The sequence below is a fragment of the Eubalaena glacialis genome, chromosome 7 (genome assembly GCF_028564815.1).
Source record: "Eubalaena glacialis isolate mEubGla1 chromosome 7, mEubGla1.1.hap2.+ XY, whole genome shotgun sequence".
Classification (NCBI taxonomy): Eukaryota; Metazoa; Chordata; class Mammalia; order Artiodactyla; family Balaenidae; genus Eubalaena; species Eubalaena glacialis.
In genome coordinates, this window is record NC_083722.1 from 5,810,242 (window position 1) to 5,836,922 (window position 26,681).

At 37.8% G+C, this 26,681-nt stretch overlaps 1 protein-coding gene across 4 annotated transcripts in view; it reads right to left on the reverse strand.

Annotated features, from left to right (window-relative positions):
* BLOC1S5 (biogenesis of lysosomal organelles complex 1 subunit 5) overlaps nt 1–26,681 on the reverse strand; it is an 80,285-nt gene that overhangs the window by 20,641 nt on the left and 32,963 nt on the right. Inside the window, exon 5 of one of the 4 annotated variants that reach the window (XM_061194804.1) lies at nt 16,881–18,215. The exons of 2 other annotated variants lie outside the window; for them this stretch is intronic. In XM_061194804.1, the coding sequence (XP_061050787.1) occupies nt 18,021–18,215 (195 nt within the window). In that variant the 3' untranslated portion in view covers nt 16,881–18,020. Of the gene's footprint in view, nt 1–16,880; nt 18,216–26,681 lie in introns of those variants that run through there. One more of the 4 variants, XM_061194807.1, reaches the window with a different exon arrangement.

The following is a 26,681-nucleotide window of genomic DNA, read 5'->3' on the forward strand; positions in this document are numbered from 1 at the left end:
CCTGCCTCTTCCATGACGGGTCCTTGAAAGATGGAATGAACTATGTCAGCCCACTGTGGTCTCTTCCTCCTGTACAACCCAAGAGGTCTAAAATTTAGTTTTAAATTGTTTTCCAACAATTTCATGTAAGTTAGTTTTTGTTTTTTCACCTAAAGTTTTTCATAAGCAGCAGCCACATATTATACTTCATTTACATCTCCTGTTCTTTGCAAAGTACCTTGCAAGAACGAGATAAATGTGGACTGGATTAGCGATGCAGCCCCTGGATACAGTCTAAGATAGATTTTGCTTTAGAAAAATTTCATTCTATATTTCAAAGTGCTTATAAAAAAGGTATTATGGTAAATGCAGATTCATAATCTATCGTTTATCCGGCACAGGTAACAATGAATTGAAACTGAGGAACAAACTGGAACTTAACTGATATATCTTACTGAACTGCTATGTTACCAAGGAAATCATGTTGATACTAGAAAACATTGATAGCATCCATCCTTAGATATATACCGCAGCCATCAGGATTTAAGTGTTCCGTCCATGTGCTGATTATTCACAGCTGGTGATTTCCCTCTGCGGTCGTTAGAAAGACGATGAAGGTAACTGGGATTTATAGAATTGGCTAACTATTGTGTTAAGCCAGTCCTGGGAGTGAGCCAAGATAAGAAGCCAGAAATGACTCCACTGATACAAACTAGAGCCAAACAGCCAAGGCAACTGACTTCAGGCTCCAGACACGGTCTATTCTCCGTAAGCTCCTAAACTATGCCTAAGACCACTGAAATCCGGCCCAGGAGACGCCACAGAAGGAACGGGGTGCCAAGACCTCGCCGGGCCCTTTTCCACCCGCAGGGCCTACCTTAACCACGTCCCAGAACCGCACGTGGCTGCTCCCCGTCCATCACCACGTGAGGGCCCCAGTCCTCCTGTCAGGCTTAGCTTCATCCTGGACCCTTCGCTAGACCTTGAGTTTTACCTGTTACCTTTTTACCAAAACAAATTGACCCATTTCCACCTACAGTTTCTCAATTTGAGTCTCTTGACGTGAACAGAGCTGGTGGGAGTCAAAAGGAGACAAGTCCACAGTGTGGACACGTGGCCTTTAGGAGCCGGATGGAGGCCGCCAACTACACTGTCAAGTAAGGGCCGGGCTAAACGGAAAGACGTCTTCAAGGAGGAAGGTCTCAGGTTAGCTATTTCCACTATTTCTGAAGAACTGGCCAATTTCTGATACAATCAGAAAGAAACAATTTTAAATGCCAATTTCATACTACGTTTTAAAAAGTTACATATTTCCTTAGAGAAATATGTCAAACACTTTGACTTGATGTATCTGAATGAAAAGACACTAAATCAATACCTAAGCTTCCAGGCAGGGAGAAGATTTATGAAACCCAAACAAGCCGGCCTGAAAACAGTCTACGTTTCTGGGACAAACTTCCGGAGACAGCTTCTATAACCTCCCTGAGTAATTACAGTGTCTCAAGTTTCTCTTCAGTCTGACTGTCCCTCCCAGTGACACTTGCACACAATATATTACACCTTTTATTTAGTAGGGAGAGTATGTCAACACAAAGTCAAATATTCAGATGAAATTCAAAGCAGGCAGTCTCCTTGAAGTTTCCAAAGAGTTTTACAACTGGCATCCTACATTGGCATCCCAATGACTGTGCCTAATTTTGTCTCAGGACATGAAGAAAACCTATGTGTGCATCCCTGATGAAATAATTTGTTGCAAAGTTTCCCTTCATATGAAAATTCCAGAAGGCAGTGTCTAAATCTTCATCTTAATCGCTCCTTTTAGCCATGAACATCATTAGGCTACCTGGGCGATGCCTAGATGGTTAAGGGTCACAAAGAAGACGGCTCTTATTATGAATATTTACCAACCCATATTTAAGATAAAGGAGCTGCAGGGTTTAAAAAGCTCTCACACTACTATAAAACATGTAGCCTCATTCTTTCTAGAAAGTATACATTTCTTGTCCAGAAAAGTCTGAAACAGAAGTCTCAAATTCTCTTTAGGAGTAAAAGGAAACAATGTCATAAAATAAGTACAGTTCCAGAAACTGCAGGTAATCTCTAGGATGGTTCCCATAAATAGACGAAAAAGGAACCCATGGCCATACTCTCACAAGTACAGGGGTCCCAAAGCAAAGATAAACAACTCACCCAGCCAGAGCCCCTCTCAGCAACGCCAAGTGGGTAGTAATTCATTTCTGCTGGTCACTGGGTTCCAGTGAAGGAAACTGAAATGTCATACCTTCATTCACAACACTGTCTCATGGAATTATTTTTTCCGGATTCCTTGGGAAGTTAAAGTATTTGAGAAGAATATCAGGAACTGTTGTTTCAGCCTGTTTTGTGAGTAGATAATCGCTTTCCAACTCCATTATTGCAGGAAATGATGTGTATGGCATTGTTCCTAGTGGGGGGAGCATTGTGTTTTAGCCAGACCCGTACATGCTTATTAAACAAAACAAAAGCGTGCAGCCTAAGTCACTTCGCTGAACTCAGACTTTTTGAATCTGGTCTCTAGATAAGAGCCTGGCCCCAGACAACCTACCCACATACCAATAACATTCTTTTGAAAGGGTGTAAGCACAACTTGTTTTGAGAAATTTCACCAATACTACTAAATGTGGCAAATGAATAACTCCAATAAATTAAGTGCTATCAAAATGGGTTCAGCAGAGACCTATTTGAAAGGCTTGATTTTTCTCTCATTTGGGTCTGAATCAAAGACCAGCCTGGGAACTAGAAGTAAAACACATTTCATCCTGAGAAGTACCTTTGAGTCCATGGAATATATTAGCTGGTTTTCCTGAAATGTGACATCATTTGTGGTACCAGCTGTATGGGTGTGCCATCTAAGGGTTTAGAAAACTAGTATTTCTTTGGCTTTAGTATGTATTTTAGGCTCATAGAAAGCAGTCTGATCTAGCTAAGTGCTCCAAGAAGAGAGAGCTGCTATGGACTTCTCTTTAAGAAGCTTAAGCTACTTATGATCATGACCTATCAAACTTTTTATGGGTGGATTACAAAGAGTAAATTCCTAAATGGACATCTAGAATCGATGGTGATGATAATACAACTGTTACAAAAGCAAATATTAAATACAGCACTTATACGTCAGGCTCTGCTTAAAACACAAGTTAACTAATTTAATCCTCAGAACAAACTAGGTAGGTTTTGGTACTTTTACTACCCATAGTTTACAGACGAGGACAGAGAGGCACAAAGAGGTTAGGTAACTTGCCCACGGTCACCTAGTTAATAAGTAGCAGAGGTGGAACTTGAACTCGCAGTGGACACTCTTACTCCTCACCTATCCCACCTCTGGGAACCTCTGGTGGTTCTCAGACACTTCAGTCCGATTTAGTTATGATACAATGATCTTATCTCCTCTTCATAGAGATTATTATTTGGATGGTTTGTTAATGAAATGAGAAGCACCAAACATTTTCTGGTTAGAGTCTAAATATTTTTAATAGAAACACCATAGTTCTATCATAATTCAACTTTAGTGTCCAGTAGTTTCTGTAGAGAGATTTTATTTTTCCCTGGAACGGTATGCTACAGTGCTATATATGATACTTCAATAAAGAGGAAACTATTTCTATGGAATGTCTAATGCCTAGCATGGTCATTCAAAAGCTTAAGGATCTTTAAATGATTTTTTAAAATCCATTACTAAATGTAGAATTGAGTTTAAGAAATACCTCAGTTCTTTCATATTATACCTTAAAAAAATCAGGTGTAAAGAAATACAGGTTCAAAGACTATAGCATATCTATCCATCCATCCATCCATCCATTCAATGAATAAGTCCCACATGCCAAGTACTGGGAATATAGAATGGATAAGGCAGACAAGGTTCCTGCCTTCATGGGCTTATGTTCTAGTCAGGGAAACATTAAATACCAATGGGAGGGTGCTATTTAAGACCTGAGTGGTCAGGGAAGGCCTCTCGGAGGAGGGAGCGTTTGAACAGAGAGCTAAGGAAAGAGAGGGAGGGAATCTCGGTGGGATCTGAAGGAAGAGCATGTCAGGCAAAGGCTCCCAGGTGGAAATGAGTTCAGGTGTGTTTGAAGATGAGCAAGAAAGCCAGCGTGGCCAGATGGAACTAAGCGAGGTGTACGGGGAGGGAGATGAAACGTGACATCAACAGGACCTCGCAGGCCATGCGAAGGGGTTTGGATTTTATTGAGCGGGAGGCGGTGTCATTAGAGGGTTTAAGTCGGTGAATGACAAGATCTGGTCCGTGCTTTCTAAAGGATCCATGGCTGCTGCGTGGAAAATGGATTGGGTGGGGCTGGGGGAAGCAAGAGGATGAGCAAGGAGACTGGGTAAGAAGCGGCGGTGCAGGGAGAACACCGCAGTGGCTGAGACCAGAATTGCAGGCGTGGAGGTGGTAAGAATTGGTGGTTAGACCGGGGATAATGAAGGCAGAGCCAACTTGCTAACTGATGGATTGGATGTGGGGCGTGGGGTGAGAACTGATGCCTGGATTTGGACCCAAGCAACTGGATAAACAGTGGTGCTGTACACAGAGCTGGGAAGACTGGGGGAGCAGGTCTGAGAGGAAGGGGCGGCAAGGTCTCTTCAGACACCGAAGTCTGATGTACGTTCTAGAGACCTAAGTGGAGGTGCTAATCGGGCAGCTGAATATATGAGGGCGAAAAGTCAGGGCTGGAGATATAAACTGGGGCGTCGATAAAATCATGGGACAGGCTGTAGGGAAGAGAGCAGGTTGGAAATCTGTGAGGCACAGCAACAATCAGAGCCTGGAAGAAGAGGAGGCCCACAGAGGGGAGAAGGCAAAGCAGGACTGTGTGGCCGTCAGGAACCCAGGTGAAGAATGCGTCTCTAGAAGGAGGGAGGGATCAACTGTGTCAAATGCTGATAGAGTAACATGAACCGAGGACGGAGCATTGGATTTGGCTTGATGGAGGTTCCTGGTGACCTTGGTAAGAGGGGCTTCAGTGGAGGAGTGGTACTGAAGGCGGGGCTGGGCTGGGCTCAGGGGAGACTACAAGGTAAGGTAAGTTCTTTCCAGGCATTCTGCTATAAATGTGAGCAGGCGGGTGCAGCAGCAGTTAAAGGGTAAATGTGGAGCCTGGCGGATGGGGGGCGTCTTGGGTTTAGAAGGCAGTTCTAACACGCTTGTAATATGTTAAATTAATGATTCTGCATAATCTTTAAGCTTTTATTTTTTCATCTTCTACAAAATGGAAATAAAACTAGTTTAATTGATTATAACTAATGTTTGAAACACGCATTTTTCTTCTGTACACATTTAATCAAAGTTTTGTTTTGTTTTGTGTTTAAGATACGATGGGCACCTAGACTTGGCTCAGCCAGTCCGCTGGCCACAGCAACTATGCATATTGCCTCTTACTTTTCACTTGCTGTAGCCTTGAGTTTTCCTTTTCCGAACACTTAAAAAGGAACTTGTCCTTTTCTTTACTAAAATTGAATCTAGGTGGGCAATGGAAACGAAACCTCCACCTGGAGAGAGGAAACCAGACCTCACAGGTAGGTCACCCACCTCCCCCTTGGGGCTCTCTCCCCTCTCCCTGCTGTCACCACCAAACATATTTGAGACTGGGGGTCAGCTCCTTCCTTAATTCCCTCCACACAGCAGAGATCATGTTGGAACATTAAAAAAAAAAAAAAAAGCGTTTCACTAAAGACTGGGGGTCACAAAATGGAAACAGTCACAAAATATAACCAGATAATCTGGTTTATAAAGCATAACTCACTCATCTTTGGCCCAGGCCCTCCTACAAAGACTCCCTGACTACCTCCACATGAGGCAGAGGTCATCTGTAACCCCTACCCACTAAGGCTGCTATCAAGTGTGCCTAGACTTCCGAAATTCCACATGAGCAGTGGGGGGAGGGGACAGGAGGGGGGAGAGAGGTTTCCACACCCGCTTGGTCCTCTCTAAGAATCACCACTTTTTCTGGTGATTAACATTAGGAATGTCCACACATTCCAGGACTCAAGTGTGGTCTTACTCTGTGTCCCTAATGAAATACCTCCATGAGATGATAAGAGAATAAACCCAGAATCGATACAAGAGATACACACAAACACGTGTATCCGATACAGACGAGAGGAAGGCGTTTTGTCATCCTCTTCGGCGTGCAGACACCAGTGGGACCCGGCACCTCCAGCAGCACCGACTCACTTCGTGGTAACCCGTGTCTGGGATGGCGGGATCAGTTCAGGCAAGAAAAGAAGGGAAGGAAAGAAATGAAAGTAAACCCTGGGGGCTGCTCCCCCACTCCCCTGTCACCTCTCCAGCCCCAGTGGAAGCCTATGGGCAGCAACCTCACAGCCAACCGGTCGGCTCACAGAACGTCCCACCTTAAGAGGACCAGGGACAAAATGTCATGGGAGCTCACTGAATCTGCAGATGGAGATTCCTTTTATCCAGTGGTGAGTTTAAAGAACTATCACCGTCACCTAAGTATGTTAAAAGTGTGTGTGTGTGTGTGTGTGTGTGTGTGTGGTGGTGGTGGTGGTGATGAGGGATGCTTCTCTTCTCTCATCTATTTCTTATTCTCAACAAATCATATAAAAAACTCGAAAATCTCTTTAGCACCAGATAAGAAACGGTGATACTTCATTGGGAAGTGGGATGGAGAACTTTCTGTTTCAAGGCAGTAAGTGTAACAGCAGCAAGGAAAGCAGACTGGAGGGAGGCCGGAACTGGGGATGAGGGAGGATTCGGCCTCTACCAAAGAAGCCTCCCTTCAGGAATGAAGGGATTCTTCCACCCCCGTTCCTACCCGGCAATACTGCTTCCAGAGCTACAGTCAAGCTCCCACAAGTTGAAACTCTAAATACATCTCAAAAAAAAAAAAAAGGCCTTCAATATAGTGGCTGATTACTAGCTTACATCACTGGTCCTGCTGCTGGTACTATAATATTTTGAGACACAATAGTCTTTGTGGCTAGAAAAGCCTAATCACTATGTACATCATTATTTCTATCTGAAGATTCATTCCCAAACAGATATATATTTGATAATTGAGAGTCAGTTTTTTCCAAAAGATGCCAACATTCTACTTTCACAGTATATAGTTTATCTTAAAAGCTTTCCTGAGAGAAATAGCAAATATTATAAGCTAGGTGACAGACCAGAAACCTGATGGTGTAGACTAAAAATAATAGAACATGTTCATCTAGTCTTTATCTTCATATTCAGCCACTGTGAAACACAAATATAACAAAAATAGCAAGGGTAATTCAAACCTCACTTAATCAAACTCATTACTAGCCTTATACTATGGAGAGAACTTTTTTTTTTTTTTTTTAACACACAGCACATGTTCTAAGCATGGGATAGAGAACAGCACAAAACACATTCTTTGTCCTTGAACAATTTAATCTTCTGGGAAAGGAAATGGGAAATCCTTAAATAGGCCTAGCTGCCTAATAAAAGCCGATAGTATTTTCTCACTAATGTATAAAAGCAAAATATTTATCTAAAAGATAAAGATGTCTTTTTGATATCTTAACATCTTTTTGATCTTCCTAATAGTGATGCTGTTCTCAAAAGCAAAAAAATTCAGTCACTTGGGCTAACAATTATGATTATATATAAAAAAGCAACAGGACTGATTATCTAAATTTTGTCATAAGAAATATAAACAGTGCATAGACATACCTATATATGGATGTTAAAAATTCCCACAATCTTAAATTCCAAACTGAGATCTTCATCGCTATCCCTGCCCTGTCTAGACTAGGAATTGCTATTTTCAGCCACATTCTCAAAAACCCACGTGCAGGGTAGCGATTTCCTCTTATCAGTCACACATCTGAGTCTATAGAGCAACCTTCCTGTCACACGGTCATTGTGCCACACAGTCTCATTAACCTACAGGATATGCACAAATTAATAAAGTTGGAAGTGATGTGAAAATTGTCTAAGTGATGTTAAGTCTCTGTAAATTTAACGATGAAAGCATAACTGAAACTTAGGTCTTTTGACTCTCAAACAAGTGCACTTTCCAATTTCCAGTCTTATCTGATATTTTCAACACCAAAGAAGTCCAGCAATTATTGTATGAACTTGCCAGTATTTTCATTTGCGTTTTTGATAAACAAGGGTAGAAACTGAGTTTTACACATTTTTTAAAAATCCCTACAATTTATCTAGGAATACAAAGTGGCTGGACCACAGGTGCTTCATAAATGCTTACTGAACTAAACTGAACCAGATATTTTGCCATTCTTCTCACTCTCCAAATCCTACAGAATTCAAGTTTTATCTTTATTACTAGTGATTCTCTGATTATAACTTACAAAGATAGTTCCTACTAGGAATTTGCTTATTTTAATCATAAACTGTTTTCTTGGTAGAGCATGGTCTTTGATATAATACTGTGTAATACTATTGTCCTGGTTTTTCTATTTCGTTATTACATGTGCAAAACTGATCATAAATTCCATTAAGATGGAGTGCTATTATTGACTATAGTTCTCTTGGAATACAATCCAGACACAGCACAATGCTTCAATGAATAAATGTGTATTAAATTCTACTTTGGCTTCCATACTTGGTGGGAAAAAGGTACCCTGACAACTAGCTCTTTAATTCCTACTATTATTTTCCACCAATTACCATATTTTTGTTTCTAAAAATTAATTTACAAGTTATAAAACTATAATTTGGAGGAAAGAACCAAGGGTTTTTTCCAAATCCATTTAAAAACATTATGGGGAATGCTGTTTCTTGACTTGATTTTGGTTACACAAGATGTAACCTAATGAATTGTGTACTATTCTACACTTCAATATAAAGTCCAAAGCCTCACCAGGGGGTTTTACTGTACTTTTACTGCTAATAATACCTTCACATCAATAATATAATTTAAAAATCTGTATGTATGAAACATGAAGAAAGTTAGGAAAAAATACAATTCTCAAAAGTACTCTTAACCCTCCAGGGATACTATATATATGCTTTCTTAAATTTTGACATTTTTGCTCAGGATATAACTCAAATTCATTATTTCTTACACATCTTTGTTCATAGATGGTATGCACCCATCTACACAAAACTGCTTAGATAGTGGGGGAAAAAAAAAATCTGTTATCACAGTGACACCTGCTGGTTTTTAGCTACAAATTTTAGATCCCGAGTAAAAAACAAATTCTTTAGCGTCAACATTTTTCTTAGTAAAATTAAATATTGTTTCCATCTTAATAAATTATTTATTTGATATATAATTAATTTTAAAACAAATTTATTCAATATACAATGGACCACATAAGGTTTGTGTGTATGATCACAACCTCACTGTAATTTTATGAACTATTTTTCTAAAAAAGATACATCTCCAAAAAAGCTGCTTAAGCATTTCAGAGTACATGAAATAAAAAAAAAAAAATAAAAAAAAATTTAACTTATGGCTTTCTATTCAGATTCTCTACAAATTCTGTTTTAAGGGACTCATTATAGTAGCCTTAAAAATATTTACAAAATTGTTTCTTTGAAGAACTGTAATTTAAAAAATATGGACGATTTCATAAGTCAAGAATTTGATCTAGAATTCTTTTCTTGTGATGAGAACTTAAAGATCCACTCTTAGTACTTCTCAAATATACAATACAGTATTGTTAACTACAGTCACCATGCTGTACATTACATCCCCAGAACTTATAACTGAAATTTTGTATCCTTTGACCCCCCCCAACCCATTTTACCCACCCCCTACTCCTGCCGCTGGCAATCACCAATCTGTTCTTTGTTTCTATGAGGTTTTTGTTTGTTTGTTTTAGGTTCTAAATAGAAGTGAGATCATTTAGCATTTCTCTTTCTCTGATTTCACTTAGCGTAATGCCTTCAAGGTCCGTCCATGTTGTTGGAAGTGGCAGGGTTTCCTTCTTTCTCGTGGCTGAGTAATATTCCATTGTGTGTGTATATATACACACGTCACATCTTCTTTATCCATTCATCCACTGATGGACACTTAGGTTGTTTCCATGTCTTGGCTATTGTAAATAATGCTGCAATGAACATGGGGGTGCAGATGATCTCTTCCAGATAGTGATTGTTTCTTTTGGATATATACTCAGAAGTGAAACTGCTCGATCATATGGCAGTTATAGTTTTAATTTTTTTGAGGAACCTCCACGATGTTTTCCATAGTGGCTACACCAATACAATCCCACCAACAGTGTATGAGGGTTCCTTTTTCTCTACATCCTCACCAGTACTTGCTATCTCTTTTCTTTTTGATGACAGTCATCCCAACAGGGGTGAGGTGATATCTCACCATGGTTTTGATTTGCATTTCCCTGATGATTAGTGATGTTGAGCATGTTTCATGTACCTGTTGGCCATTTGTTTACCTTCCCTGGAAAAGTGTCTATTCAGTTATACAAGTTCTTTATATTTTTGGATATTAACCCCTTATCACATACATAATTTGCAAATATTTTCTTCCACTCTGTAGGTTACCTTTTCATTTTGTTGATGTTTCCTTTGCTGTGCAGAAGCTTTTTATTTGCTATAGTCCCACTTGTTTATTTTTGCTTTTGTTGCCTTTGCTTTTGGTTTCATATCCAAAAAATCACTGCTAAGACGAATGTCAAGGAGCTCACCTCCTATGTTTTCTTCTACTAGTTTTATGGTGTAAGATGGAGGTGTCATTTCAACCTTTCCATGTGGCTGTCCACTTTTCCCAACACCATTTATTATAGAAACTGTCCTTTCCCCACTGTATATTCTTGGCCCCTCTGTCATAAATTAACTGACCATATACATATGAGTTTATTTCTGGGCTCTGTTCCATTGGTCTATGTGTCTGTTTTTACGCCAATACCATACTGTTTTGATTACTGTAGCTTAGTAATATAGTCTGAAATCAGGAAGCACCTCCAGCTTTGTTCTTCTTTCTCAAGATTGCTTTGGCTATTTGGGCTCTTTTGTGGTTCCAAACTTCAGGATTGTTTATTTCTGTGAAAAATGCCATTGAAATTTTGATAGGGATTTCACTAAATCTGTAGATTGCTTTGGGTAGTATGAACATGTTAACAATATTAATCCTTCCAATCCATGAGCATGAAATATCTTCCATTTATTTGCTTCTTTAATATCTTTCATCAATATCTTGTAGTTTTTGGTGTACAAATCTTTCACCTCTTTAAATTTATTTCTAGGTATTTTACTCTTTTTGATGCAATTGTAAATGAGATTGTTTTCTTAATTTCTTTTCAATTGTTCATTGTTAGTGAATAGAAACACAGCAGGTCCTTGTATACTGATTTTGAATCCTGCAAGTTTACTGAATTTATTAGTTGTAAGTTTCTGCGGTGGAGTCTATGATAAACAATATCATAGAAGTAAAACTCTATTTGCAGATGACACTGACTTCTCTCATAGTCAAAAGTTTCACTCATAAATAATACCTCTATGGAGACTGGAAGTGTTCAGATTGAAAGTCTATGTGTGCCAGAAGCAAAAAAGAGAATTCACAATGTATATTGGAGGCATTTGTGATTCCTCCAAATTTTCATGAAACCTTGGGTTTAATACCACAAATCTACTTCTATCTACATACTCATAATAGGGACCTGGGACGTTTTCACAAACTATATACAACGTCCTAAAAAGAAAAAAAAAAAAAAAGAAATCCAAAATGAAATATTCAGATAAGAGTTACACAGGTTCAAAATGAGACTGCTATACTCTTATTTGCTTTTATTAGCTCATGAATAGTAAAAAGAATCCAATAGAAGTAATGGAAACAATCAAATTAGCTCACAGATAGTAAGAAAACACAAAATAGAAAATATTGAATATTAGGCACAATGATTGAAAGAAAAGGTACCATCCTTTATACTAGAATATGGACAAGGTCTTTTGGGAGGGAAATGTGAATATAATAAAATCAACATATACCTAACATACCTTTCTGTACAGAGAAATCTCCACTAGCTACTGAACACCAAAAATGCTAGAAAAAAATTTTAACTGTATTTATTTTTACTTTATTATTTTTTTCTTATTGGAGTATAATTGCTTTACAATGTTGTGTTAGTTAACTGTATTTTTTATTCATGGCAAAGTTTATCGCAAATTAATGAAAACAACTGAAGGCAGAATGGGAAAAAGTGAAATTCTATAGGATAATTTGGCTCTGGAACTGATAACTGTCCTAGGTCCCCATCCCTGTGGCCTAGAAGAACCCCAGTTTTAAGGACCCGTGCCTGCATGGGGGCAGGAATCACGGCCTGGGACTGTGTTAGTCTGCTTGGGCCACCATAACAAAATACCACAGATGGGGTAGCTTACACAAAAGAAATTTATCTTCTCACAGTTCTGGAGGTAAGAAGTCCAAGATCAAGGTGCTGGAAAATTCTATCCTGTTGAGGCCTCTCCTCCTGGTTTGCCGATGGCCACCTTTTCTGCTGTGACCATATGATCTTTTCTCTGTGTGCACGTGGAGAAAGGGTGCTCTGCTGTCTCTTCTTCTTATAAGGACACCGGTGCTATCAGATCAGGGCCCCACCCTTCTGACCCCATTCAACCTTAATTACCTCCTCATAGGCCTTGTCTCCAAATACAGTCACACTGGGGGTTAGGACTTCAACGTATGAATTTTGGGGGACACAATTCAGCTCACAACAGGGACTGAGCTGAACTGCAGTACAATTCGTGAATCCCCAAAGGGCACCACTCTCAGTGAGTGAACTAGGAAAACACCTAAAGTTTCTCTTCTTTATTCCAAGTAGAGCTGTGAAGGATGAAAAAAATCTCTAGGAATGTCTTATCACAGCCTGACACTGGCGTACATTTGAGGAAGAAATTCATACTGCCTGTGAGTAAGTGTCTGTGAGCACACACACACTGAGTGACAGGGAGGGAGTGGCGGGAAACTCAAGGCGAAAACTGACTTTGAAGTGGTCCAGGGTTAGAGGGCCATAAGAAACAAAATGGAGGTGCTAGGAAAAAAACCCAAAAACCAAAAAACACAAAACATACCAAAAATTTCTGAAAATAAAGTTCAGAGGAATGTAAACTCACAATGAAAATTCACTGATCACATCAGAAAACAAGTCACCATAAACTTGTTTCAGACAAAACAACAAACAACTAACTGTAGATTCAGATTCACAAAAAAGGAGAAAAATACAGAAATCATCATATGCAGAATGCAAAATAAGTACAAGAACATTTAATATGTTCAAAGAAAAGAAAAAGAGGGAATAATGGAACTATCCCAAATGACCAAGGAAGTTTGAAAAAGAACCAAACAACACTTTTGGAAATGAAAAAAATATACCCATAATTAAAAACTTGACAGGTTAAATAGGTTAAAGACAGTGACAAGACAGAATTAGTGGACTGGACAACAGATTTAAACAAATCATCCAGAATTCAACACATAGAGACAATGAGATAGAAAATACGAAACGGAGATAAAGCAATATGGAGAACAGAGTGAGATGGGAACACTTAAGTCTAACTTGATCTCCTAAAGGAGAGAATCCAAAGAATGTAAAGGTACAATATTCAAAGAGGTAAAAGTTGAGAATTCTCATAATTCATGAAAGGCACTAATTCTCAGATTCAAGAAGCTCAGTGAATCTGAATAGATTAATGAAAAGAAATTCACAGTAGACATGTTGTAGTATAATGACATGTGATTGTAGAATGCCAAAGATAAAGAACTTAAACATAACCTGAAAGAGAAGACAGATTATCTACAAAGGAATACTGATCAGACTGACAAGTGTCATTTCAGAAGCAACACTGGAAGCAAGATGACAGTGGAACAATATCTTTAAATACTGAGAGAAAATAACTGTCTATCTAGAATTGTATACCCAGATAACTTTCAAGGATAATAAGCAAATACTGACTGTAAAAAATAACTATTTTTGGAGTTAAACTGAGATAAAACTAAAATTCTAGACACTTATAAGTTAAGGGGAAGCAATCACTTTGTTCAGAAGTCTACTGTTCAAATAAGAGTAAAGACAAACTTTAGATTCTGTTAACTATGCAAACTAAATTTCATGGTAAGCACTAAAAAGATAAAAATTGAGTTTTACCTTTCAAACTAGTAGAGGAAAATTAATTGTAAAACAAAACAAAACAAAACAAAACAAAACAAAACAAAACAAAACTCAGTGTGGAAAAAGAAAAGAAAAAAACCCCAAAGGCAGTGAGGAAACAAAATGGTGGGGCAAAAAGCACAGTAAGATGGTACAGCAAGTCCCCTACATGTGAACAAGTTCCGTTCTGAGAGCGCATTTGTAAGTCCAATTTGTTTGTAAGTCCGACAAAGTTAGCCTAGGTACCCAATTAACACAATTGGCTATATAGTACTGTACTGTAATAGGTTTACAATACTTTTCACACAAATAATACATAAAAAAAAAACACAAAAAATAAAGAAAACATTTTTAATCTCACAGTACAGTACCTTGAAAAGTACAGTAGTACATACAGTACAACAGCTGGGATACTGGGGCCGGCATCGAGTGAACAGGCAAGAAGAGTTACTGACTGGAGGAGGGAGAGGAGGTGGGAGATTAGAGCTGAAGGATCGTCAGCAACAGGAGACGGAGGGCAAGCTGCAATTTCACTCACACCTGATGTTGATGGCACAGGTTCTGGTTCCTTGCTGGACTCAATTCTACCTACCCTCTTGTAAAGACGATCCACTGATGTCCGGGTAGGAGCTCTTTTTTTTTGTCATCACAGATGACACGGTAGCACTGGATCGCATTCTGAATGGCTGCTGCAACCCTCGTGTACCGTTCTACGTTCGGGTCCTGTGCTCAAAAACTAACAGTGCCTCCTCAAATAAAGACAATCCCCTTGTCATTTCCTGTGTCGTGAATCTCTTCTGTTCTTCAGTTACTTCTTCTTCCTCTTGTCTCTCTTCGTCCTTTCTCTGGGCCTCCAATTCTGTCAGGTCTTTATTAGTAAGCTCCTCGTGTTGCACAGTAAGGTGTTCAATGTATGAAAGACACGTGAACTAGCTTATGTGATTGGACAGGCGAATGCAGGTTCACATCTTTGAAAATTCGCAACTTGAAGGTTCATATGTAGCGGACTTACTGTATAAATAAATCCTAATATATTAGTAATTTCAACAAATGTAAATGGATTAAAGTCTCCAGTTAAAAGATAATTAGATAGAAAGAAAAAATAATCTAGTTACAGTTTTTAAGGGGCACATGAAAACATGATATAAAGGTCCAACAGAAGAATAAAGAAATATACACCCTACAAATTATTAACCAGCTGGTGTGGCCTGTATAAATCTCTATTTTAGAAATACAGATTCTAAAGCAATATAAACTGATACAAAAACATTACTAGAAATAGAGGCTGTGACTACAAATATAAGAGTCAATTCTAAACTTGGAAGATAAACAATTCTAAACTTGTATGTACCTAATAACAAAGCTTCAAAATATATGAAATAAAAACTGACAGAATTACAGGGAGAAATCAGAAAATCCACTAGAGTAGGAAATTTTAACACACCTCAGAATCTGGAAGATCAAGTAGAAGAAAAAAACAACAGTAAAACAGAGACAATTTAACCAACACAATTAACAAGTTTGGTCTAATGAACACCCAACAGTTGGAAAATACGCATACTTTTAAGCACTAACAAAACATTTACAAAAACTTAGCATATTTTAGGTCAGATGGCAAATCTCAACAAATTTTAACATCTCAAGTCTTATATGAATCTATTCTTGGACCACAATCCAATGAAAGCAGAAATCAATAATAAGAATAGAACTTAAAAATCTACATGTTAGGAAATGGAAAAAAAAAAATCCACATATATAAGTCAAAAAAGAAATCATGATGAAAAATAAAAAATACTTAGAATTTAAAGACAAATATTTCTATAGCACTTTAAGTTGACGAACATTATTTCATTTGATCGTTAGAAACTAATCCTGTGAGGCACACAGAATCCATATTCTCTCTGCTTGACAGCACAACAGCAGAAATGTTGTATATTATGTAACGACTAAAGCTTTTTATATATAAATAAAATACATATCAAAAGTGATTTAAAAACTGGGAAATATAAGTGAAAGTGTTCACTACTAAAAATATTAAAGGGAAAGAAAAGCAACCCTCTCTTTTAGAAGCTATACTGAACAGCTAAGAAAGTCACAAAGAAAGAATTTAGTATCAATGTTTAAACCTCAAAAAGTCCATTAAATCATTTTGGTTTAAGAAGTCTCTTAGATCCTTCTATAGTATATACAAACTCATATGGTAAAGTATTTATTATTCATATGAGATGAACAAACACTGTCAGAAATCTTTGCACAAGTTGAGGAACCATTCCTGCTCACACACAGCCCTGACCTCCTGGTTCCAGCATCTGTTCAATGGTGCATTGGCAATTAATGGCTCTCCCAAAACTGCCTATGGTACAAAAGGAATTTTCATTTAAGGTTCCCCTCCCTTTTCATGTGTGGGATATTTTGGGAAGTATGTTTTCTTTTTCCATCCACTGAAAGAGAATTAAGAAAATTCCAACATGCCTGAATGTCAGCAAGTGCTCTTTTTCGTCCAGGTACCAGAGGATGATGGATGAACCTGTCAAGCCTACAGTAGCGGACAGAGGGAGTTGGCAGAAGTTCAGTGTTACTGAAAGAAATCTCAAATACTTATTTCATCTCCTCTGTTAACTTTAATCACATTTTCAACATGCAGCCAAGAATGAAGCTTTGACAGCAAGCCATAAATTTACACAAGCAAGCATTGTCACTTTTCTGCAGTAGCTACACTGAGATAACACAAGAGTTGAGTATTTTCTTTCTTGAGCCTTTCTTTACTGAAGAGCAATAAAAAAAAAAAAGACCTGAAAGATTTATCCATACCTCAAATTCATTTGCCATAAATCTCTTAAAATTATTGCATTTAATTCTGCTTGGTTTATGGCAAATAAAAAATCAACTTAGTTCCTCAATTAGATTGTTAAATGCAGATTTTTAAAGATCACAGTGATGACAGAACTGGTATATGTTTCATCTTAATACACCTGCTTATGAGAACAGACATTAAACACTAAAAAGGATTTACATTTAACATGGATCATTTGCCATGTGGGCAAATACTTCTGGTTTACTCAGAGCCAGAATCTTTATATGGTTCCAGAGGGACGCCTTGGCAGATTTTGCTGATTACTCATTGAACAGTTGAAACATGTATAGACATTATTTATCTTACAAAGCTTACCCACAGCAGAACACATGTAAAAATGAGGTAAATCTATGGGCAAGATTATGGTTCTTGGAAAGGTTAAAAGTCAACTATTTTTGGTAAGCTTTTCCTTGTGAGCACATTTGAAAAGCTGAAAATATGAAGTGCTGGAAGGCCACAAACTTAACAAGCATGTCTTGTCATCCAGTGAAACACGGCATTACGCTGCCATGCAAAATCTGCAACTCCTCCCAATAGGCCATTCAGAGACCAACGTGGCTCTCTTTGAAGAGCAGAGACAAAGTTTTGACTCTCTTCAATGTGGTCTCTGCTCCCAGGACAGTTGTTTCTCAGTACATTACTCATGGAATAACACTGTACACATTCCTCCAAGAGCCAGGGAGGCTCTGACAGGCAGCCACCATATCGGCCTTCTGAGCCACAATAATAAAGTAACATTAACCCTGCATAAGAATGAATTAAATTACTTTTCTAAGAAGTCTGTATTTACAGTTCTCCGAGTTAATCAATGGAAACTAAGACCAATCCTCATTAACGAAGCGCATGTTTATACCATTTTCCTCCTACTTCTCCCCATTTATAGATATAGGCAGATACAGGACTTAAAACTGGGAAGATGTGGCATTCTTCTTCTAGGAAACAGCTAAGACTCCGGTAGCAGTTTCTTTTTTCTGCAGAAGAGTGCCACTGAATACATTGCTAATAAACTTGAGGCAGAGCCTAAGCGGTTTGGTGGGAGCGGTTTCTGAGGGGAAGTTAATGTTTTCTCATCAGTTTGTCACTGTTATGGTTCAAGTTCTCCAAAGGCTGGACATTTTGCCAGGCCCTTCTCCATCTCGGCGTATTGTTCTTTAAGCCTCTCCATGGCTTTTCTGTGCTCTTCGTCCACTTCAGCCTGTTTGCTGTGTTGTTCTTTCATGAAATCCTCCCACTGCATTATATGCTGTTTCTCACTAGCTATTAAATGGTCATTATGCATCTGAGAAAAGAAAATTTGAAAGTCATGGGACATTTTGCAGACAATTATTTTTCTATGCAGAGAGACAAAAATAACTACCTCTTGATATTTGCTCACTACAGTGTAACAATCGGCTTGTAAGTCACAATGACAAAACTGCTTTCTAGTTTTAATGTCCAACAAGAACATGACATATTAGAAACATCTAAGGCTTCTCTTACTATGCCCAAACATGGGCATTCACATTTCTGAAATTTCAAAAATGTCTAGTATTTTAAATGACAGAATCAAACATAATCCAGGTAAATTTTCATACCTCTATTTCTCCTCAAATTCCATTTAATCGCATATAATTTAAAAATTAAGTTTAAAGAATACATGCCAAAAGAATTGTTACTTTAAGAAATTAAAATGCATGTCTCACATAAAATATTTTTTGGACACATTAAAAGAATCACAGATTATTAATCAATGGAAGAGAACTTAAGAACTCTCTCTTGGTTCAGTTCCAAAACTTAAAGCAAATAAACAGCAAAAGCATCTGTGTCAAATATCTAAGTTCATCTTGAGATGTCCCTTAATATTTCTATATGAGGACAAATTTTTTCTTTTGAGTAACACAACAATAAAGATGAAACAATATATAAATTAAAAGGCATAAATTTAATATAATTTAAATTATTATCTTTGAATATGTATTGGGTTGGCCAAAAAGTTCGTTCGGATTTCCCCGCAACGTCTTACAGAAAAACCTGAATGAACCTTTTGGCCAACCCACAAAGAGCTAAATACAAAAAGAAAGTATAAAAAAAACTTTATATCTCTGCCTCAGTATTCTACCTATGTGTCTAGAAGTTTTGCCACAGACTAAGTCCTGTTAAAAAAAAACAAGCACTGTGACAGATGCAAACTATCAAAACCTACAAAGCACCAAAAGGCTTACTAATCCCACAGCTCTAATGAAAACAGGAGGACACCTGGTTACTCAGAATACTGGTAACTCAGATGCTGAGAGAGCTATCAGGAAAAAGATGGAAGCCGTGTTTTCCTGCCACCCATAATGCCGCCCATTATCTTCTCTCTCATCTGGGCCATGATGAGAAGCAAGGTGGAGAAGCCATGGTGCTCTAAGTATCCATGAAAGGTGTATTTCTGCTAGTTTTGTATATCTTATCTACTTCTGAGGTTACAGGATTCTCATTTTACAGATGAAGAAATTAAGGCTTAAGAACACTAAATTTACTTCTCCATGGTCACTGAGCTACTACACTGTAGACTCAAACTTAGGACTTGCTGACACCCAAACCTATGGCTTTTCTATCACGAAGTGCAAATCAGATCTTTCCAGGGAAGTTTTACATAGATGGCTAAAGGTCTTCTGCAAGACCAAAAAAAAACAAAAAACAAAAAACTATTGCAAGAGTTTTTTCTGCCAATCTGATCTAAAGTTCCTCAGCACCAAGGCGAGAGGTTAGAAGTGAATCTGAAGTTTCAGTTACAGTGAAACATTCCCCTAAAATATGTCCCGCAGACCCATGTGATCTGAGCAGGCAGTACAGTGGTGGGGAGAGAGGGTTAGGATGGGGTTTCCTGATCCAGTAAGTTTGGGAAACAGGTTAAACAAAATTCAAAACATTTCTTCCTAACCTTTCAGCCTCATGGACTGTAATTCTTCAAAAGATGAATAAAACATGAAGAGTTCATTAAATTCTTTTCATGGAACTTTTACAAAACTATTATATTTTAAGAGAAAAGTCACAGAGAAGAAAAATGCAAATAAATTTCATCAAAATGATACCTTGCTTTGGCTGAAAATTAATTTCTAATAAGTACAGAGACACTAACCCTGCATGCTCAGAAGCTGTTTGACAGATCAGTCTTTTCTTTTTAACTGAAGCACTGTCATTAGCTTGGCTGACCCTGTGATCTGGGCCATGAGGCAACAGCCCAGGTTCTCCTTCCCACCAGGCAGCATGCTGCCATACAGCTCAACAGAGAAAAATGAAGATTTGGGAAGTGGATAAACCTGGCTTCAAATTCTGGTTCACCTGTTACCAGTTGCATGACTCTGGCCATGTTAAATTTTCTTTAATTTGAAAATGAGGAAAAGAGTATTTACATTCATAAATAAATCTGTATCATGTCAAGTTCCTAGCTCAGTGACTACAGTGCTTAATAGAAGGTAAGCATTATTATACAGACATGAGCAATGCATCTAGAAGGCAGATCAAACCACTTTTTAATCCTCTTCAATTTAGGGTTTTAAATCTTTAATTTTAATAATCTGATTTTAGCAATAGATTTTTATAATTCAAACAATACAAGGCAACTCGAATAAAAGTAATAGTTCTCCCCTCCCAGTCTCATACTCAATTCAATCTTCCTGGATGATTCCACTATTTACCACTTGGCTGTAAGAGAAGACTTTAATTAAGATATTGCCGAAGACCAGTATCTCCATTTTGCAGCTTCAGAATATTATTACCAAAGACATACACATCCAAGCAGCTTTTCCAGATGACCTATCACTTCTTGGCCTCCTAGTGCAGGTGAAGAGAAGCTGAATACTGACAATTCCCTAACAGAGCTGAAAGGAAGTTCTGCAGACTTGTGGTTCCTTGGATAGCGGAGGGAATGATTGGGAGTGTGGGATTAGCAGATGCAAGTGTGTGTGTGTGTGTGTGTGTGTGTGTGTGTGTGTGTGTGTGTGTGTGTGTGTTGGATAATTCAGCACCACCAAACCAGCTCTACAACAAATGTTAAAGGAACTTCTCTAAGTGGGAAACACAAGAGAAGAAAAGGACCTACAAAAACAAACCCAAAACAATTAAGAAAATGGTCATAGGAACATACATATCGATAATTACCTTAAATGTGAATGGATTAAATGCTCCAGCCAAAAGACACAGGCTTGCTGAATGGATACAAAAACAAGACCCATATATATGTTGTCTACAAGAGACCCACTTTAGACCTAGGGACACATACAGACTGAAAGTGAGGGGATGGAAAAAGATATTCCATGCAAATGGAAATCAAAAGAAAGCTGGAGTAGCTATACTCATATCAGATAAAATAGACTTTAAAATAAAGAATGTTACAAGAGACAAGGAAGGACACTACATAATGATCAAGGGATCAATCCAAGAAGAAGATATAACAATTATAAATATATATGCACCCAACATAGGAGCACCTCATTACATAAGGCAACTGCTAACAGCTATAAAAGAGGAAATTGACAGTAACACAATAATAGTGGGGGACTTTAACACCTCACTTACACCAATGGACAGATCATCCAAAACGAAAATAAATAAGGAAACAGAAGCTTTAAATGACACAATAGACCAGACAGATTTAATTGATATTTATAGGACATTCCATCCAAAAACAGCAGATTACACGTTCTTCTCAAGTGTGCACGGAACATTCTCCAGGATAGATCACATCTTGGGTCACAAATCAAGCCTCAGTAAATTTAAGAAAATTGAAATCATATCAAGCATCTTTTCTGACCACAACGCTATGAGATTAGAAATGAATTACAGGGAAAAAAACGTAAAAAACACAAACACATGGAGGCTAAACAATACGTTACTAAATAACCAAGAGATCACTGAAGAAATCAAAGAGGAAATCAAAAAATACCTAGAGACAAATGACAATGAAAACACGACAACCCAAAACCTATGGGATGCAGCAAAAGCAGTTCTAAGAGGGAAGTTTATAGCTATACAAGCCTACCTAAAGAAACAAGAAAAATCTCAAGTAAACAATCTAACCTTACACCCAAAGAAACTAGAGAAAGAAGAACAAACAAAACCCAAAGTTAGCAGAAGGAAAGAAATCATAAAGATCAGAGCGGAAATAAATGAAATAGAAACAAAGAAAACAATAGCAAAGATCAATAAAACTAAAAGCTGGTTCTTTGAGAAGATAAACAAAATTGATAAGCCATTAGCCAGACTCATCAAGAAAAAGAGGGAGAGGACTCAAATCAATAAAATCAGAGATGAAAAAGGAGAAGTTACAACAGACACCGCAGAAATACAAAGCATCCTAAGAGACTACTACAAGCAACTCTATGCCAATAAAATGGACAACCTGGAAGAAATGGACAAATTCTTAGAAAGGTATAACCTTCCAAGACTGAACCAGGAAGAAATAGAAAATATGAACAGACCAATCACAAGTAATGAAATTGAAACTGTGATTAAAAATCTTCCAACAAACAAAAGTCCAGGACCAGATGGCTTCACAGGTGAATTCTATCAAACATTTAGAGAAGAGCTAACACCTATCCTTCTCAAACTCTTCCAAAAAATTGCAGAGGAAGGAACACTCCCAAACTCATTCTATGAGGCCACCATCACCCTGATACCAAAACCAGACAAAGACACTACAAAAAAAGAAAATTACAGACCAATATCACTGATGAATATAGATGCAAAAATCCTCAACAAAATACTAGCAAACAGAATCCAACAACACATTAAAAGGATCATACACCATGATCAAGTGGGGTTTATCCCAGGGATGCAAGGATTCTTCAATATACGCAAATCAATCAATGTGATACACCATATTAACAAATTGAAGAATAAAAACCATATGATCATCTCAATAGATGCAGAAAAAGCTTTTGACAAAATTCAACACCCATTTATGATAAAAACTCTCCAGAAAGTGGGCATAGAGGGAACCTACCTCAACATAATAAAGGCCATATATGACAAACCCACAGCAAACATCATTCTCAACGGTGAAAAACTGAAAGCATTTCCTCTAAGATCAGGAACGAGACAAGGATGTCCACTGTCACCACTATTATTCAACATAGTTTTGGAAGTCCTAGCCACGGCAATCAGAGAAGAAAAAGAAATAAAAGGAATACAAATTGGAGAAGAACAAGTAAAACTGTCACTGCTTGCAGATGACATGATACTATACGTAGAGAATCCTAAAACTGCCACCAGAAAACTGCTAGAGCTAATTAATGAATATGGTAAAGTTGCAGGATACAAAATTAATGCACAGAAATCTCTTGCATTCCTATACACTAATGATGAAAAATCTGAAAGAGAAATTATGGAAACACTCCCATTTACCACTGCAACAAAAAGAATAAAATACCTAGGAATAAACCTACCTAGGGAGGTAAAAGACCTGTATGCAGAAAACTATAAGACACTGATGAAAGAAATTAAAGATGATACCAACAGATGGAGAGATATACCATGTTCTTGGATTGGAAGAATCAACATTGTGAAAAGGACTATACTACCCAAAGCAATCTACAGATTCAATGCAATCCCTATCAAACTACCAATGGCATTTTTTACGGAGCTAGAACAAATCATCTTAAAATTTGTATGGAGACACAAAAGACCCCGAATAGCCAAAGCAATCTTGAGGGAAAAAAACGGAGCTGGAGGAATCAGACTCCCTGACTTCAGACTATACTACAAAGCTACAGTAATCAAGACAATATGGTACTGGCACAAAAACAGAAACATCGATCAATGGAACAAGATAGAAAGCCCAGAGATAAACCCACGCACCTATGGTCAACTAATCTATGACAAAGGAGGCAAAGATATACAATGGAGAAAAGACAGTCTCTTCAATAAGTGGTGCTGGGAAAACTGGACAGCTACATGTAAAAGAATGAAATTAGAATACTCCCTAACACCATACACAAAAATAAACTCAAAATGGATTAGAGACCTAAATGTAAGACTGGACACTATAAAACTCTTAGAGGAAAACATAGGAAGAACACTCTTTGACATAAATCACAGCAAGATCTTTTTTGATCCACCTCCTAGAGTAATGGAAATAAAAACAAAAATAAACAAATGGGACCTAATGAAACTTCAAAGCTTTTGCACAGCAAAGGAAACCATAAACAAGACGAAAAGACAACCCTCAGAATGGGAGAAAATATTTGCAAACAAATCAACGGACAAAGGATTAATCTCCAAAATATATAAACAGCTCATTCAGCTCAATATTAAAGAAACAAACACCCCAATCCAAAAATGGGCAGAAGACCTAAATAGACATTTCTCCAAAGAAGACATACAGACGGCCAAGAAGCACATGAAAAGATGCTCAACATCACTAATTATTAGAGAAATGCAAATCAAAACTACAATGAGGTATCACCTCACAACAGTTAGAATGGGCATCATCAGAAAATCTACAAACAACAAAGGCTGGAGAGGGTGTGGAGAAAAGGGAACCCTCTTGCACTGTTGGTGGGAATGTAAATTGATACAGCCACTATGAAGAACAGTATGGAGGTTCCTTAAAAAACTAAAAATAGAATTACCATATGACCCAGTAATCCCATTACTGGGCATATACCCAGAGAAAACCGTAATTCAAAAAGACACATGCACCCAAATGTTCATTGCAGCACTATTTACAATAGCCAGGTCATGGAAGCAACCTAAATGCCCATCAACAGACGAATGGATAAAGAAGTTGTGGTACATATATACAATGGAATATTACTCAGCCATAAAAAGGAACGAAATTGAGTCATTTGTTGAGACGTGGATGGATCTAGAGACTGTCATACAGAGTGAAGTAAGTCAGAAAGAGAAAAACAAATATCGTATATTAACGCATGTATGTGGAACCTAGAAAAATGGTACAGATGAGCCGGTTTGCAGGGCAGAAGTTGAGACACAGATGTAGAGAACAGACATATGGACACCAAGGGGGGAAAACTGCGGTGGGGTGGGGATGGTGGTGTGCTGAATTGGGCGATTGGGATTGACATGTATACACTGATGTGTATAAAATTGATGACTAATAAGAACCTGCAGTATAAACAAACAAACAAAACAACTAATACTAAACTTTCATTGGGTTATTTGTATGGAAATATGTTAATATAAATGTTTCAGACATTACATGAAATTTCTAAAAATCTTATATGATCTGGTATAATGTTATAAGTCATAATCCTAGTTATTACTTTAAAATGTATATCTCAGAAATAACTAAAAAAAAAGAACTCTCAGAAATAAGGAACAATCTTTTATAAACAGTGAGCTAACTGCAGACCGTCATCGCCTGTGCACAGTAATTCGGCTTTCACGTTTAATATAGGGGGCTTCTACGTCAGATTTAGTCTGAAAGAAGGACTCCTCTACAGTTGAAATGCGTTTGAAAAATAATGATCATATCTAACTATCGTTATGTGCAACAGATTCACACAAGACTAACAGAAGGAACACAACATAGTAATGGAACTACTTACCATTTAAAGCTTAAAATTACCTGTAATAGGTAATTACGGTTAGCAGTTAAATTTCTAGCAGCTACCAAAAGAGTACATACTAAATTATACGTTTAAAACTTGATGTTCATGGTGGTGGCAGTAATTAGGGTCTTTGGTGAGCAATTTGCAAAAATCTATCAAAATAGAAAGTATAAATACTTAAGGCTCAGTAATTCCTCTTATATTAGCATTTCCCCTTAATTTTTTTTTTTTTTTAAAGTAGAGGGAAGGATTATTTATTTATTTATTTATTTATTTATTTATTTATTTATTTTTGGCTGTGTTGGGTCTTCGTTTTGTGCGAGGGCTTTCTCTAGTTGCGGCAAGTGGGGGCCACTCTTCATCGCGGTGCGCGGGCCTGTCACTATCGCGGCCTCTCTTGTTGCGGGGCACAGGCTCCAGACGCGCAGGCTCAGTAGTTGTGGCTCACGGGCCTAGTTGCTCCGCGGCATGTGGGATCTTCCCAGACCAGGGCTCGAACCCGTGTCCCCTGCATTGGCAGGCAGATTCTCAACCACTGCGCCACCAGGGAAGCCCCCCCCTTAATTTTTATTAAAGAAGTATCACAGATCTTAGAAACAAATTCAAATACAAGAATATAAAGGGACAGTCCCCCCCCCAACATACACATACAAATCCTTTCCCTTGTTTCCTTTTTCCTAGTATTATTACTAGTTTGATGGGTACACTTACGCTTTTTCCTTTGTTCATACAAACCTATTTACTTAATTACAACAAAATGTAGTCATACGACACATGATGGTCTGCAGCTTTGTTTTTTCAATAACGATACAATATGTACTAATGGCATACCAACAGCACGAGGGTGGGAGAGCTCTGCCCTGGGTGCAAGCAACAAGGGGGTGCACTGTCTGAACAGAATTTAAACCAAAGACACACACAACTGAAAGACTGGTTTTTATTATCACCAGGTGCTGGCAATACTGAGTAATGTCAGTGATAAAATACTCTTAACCCCAAAATCCTTCTTTGGTCTGAGTTCTAAACAATTATTGAGGTTACTGTTGAAGTTTAGTAATATATAAGTTTCAAATTAACACATTTTCATTGTTTATCCTTTAATAAACCCTGAAGTTAATTTAAAGGACTTCCAGTTACAGAGCCAGTCCTGAACAAGGTGAGTCAGCTACACACGTTCATTTCCAAAAGTAAATTCCTAACAGTTCAGA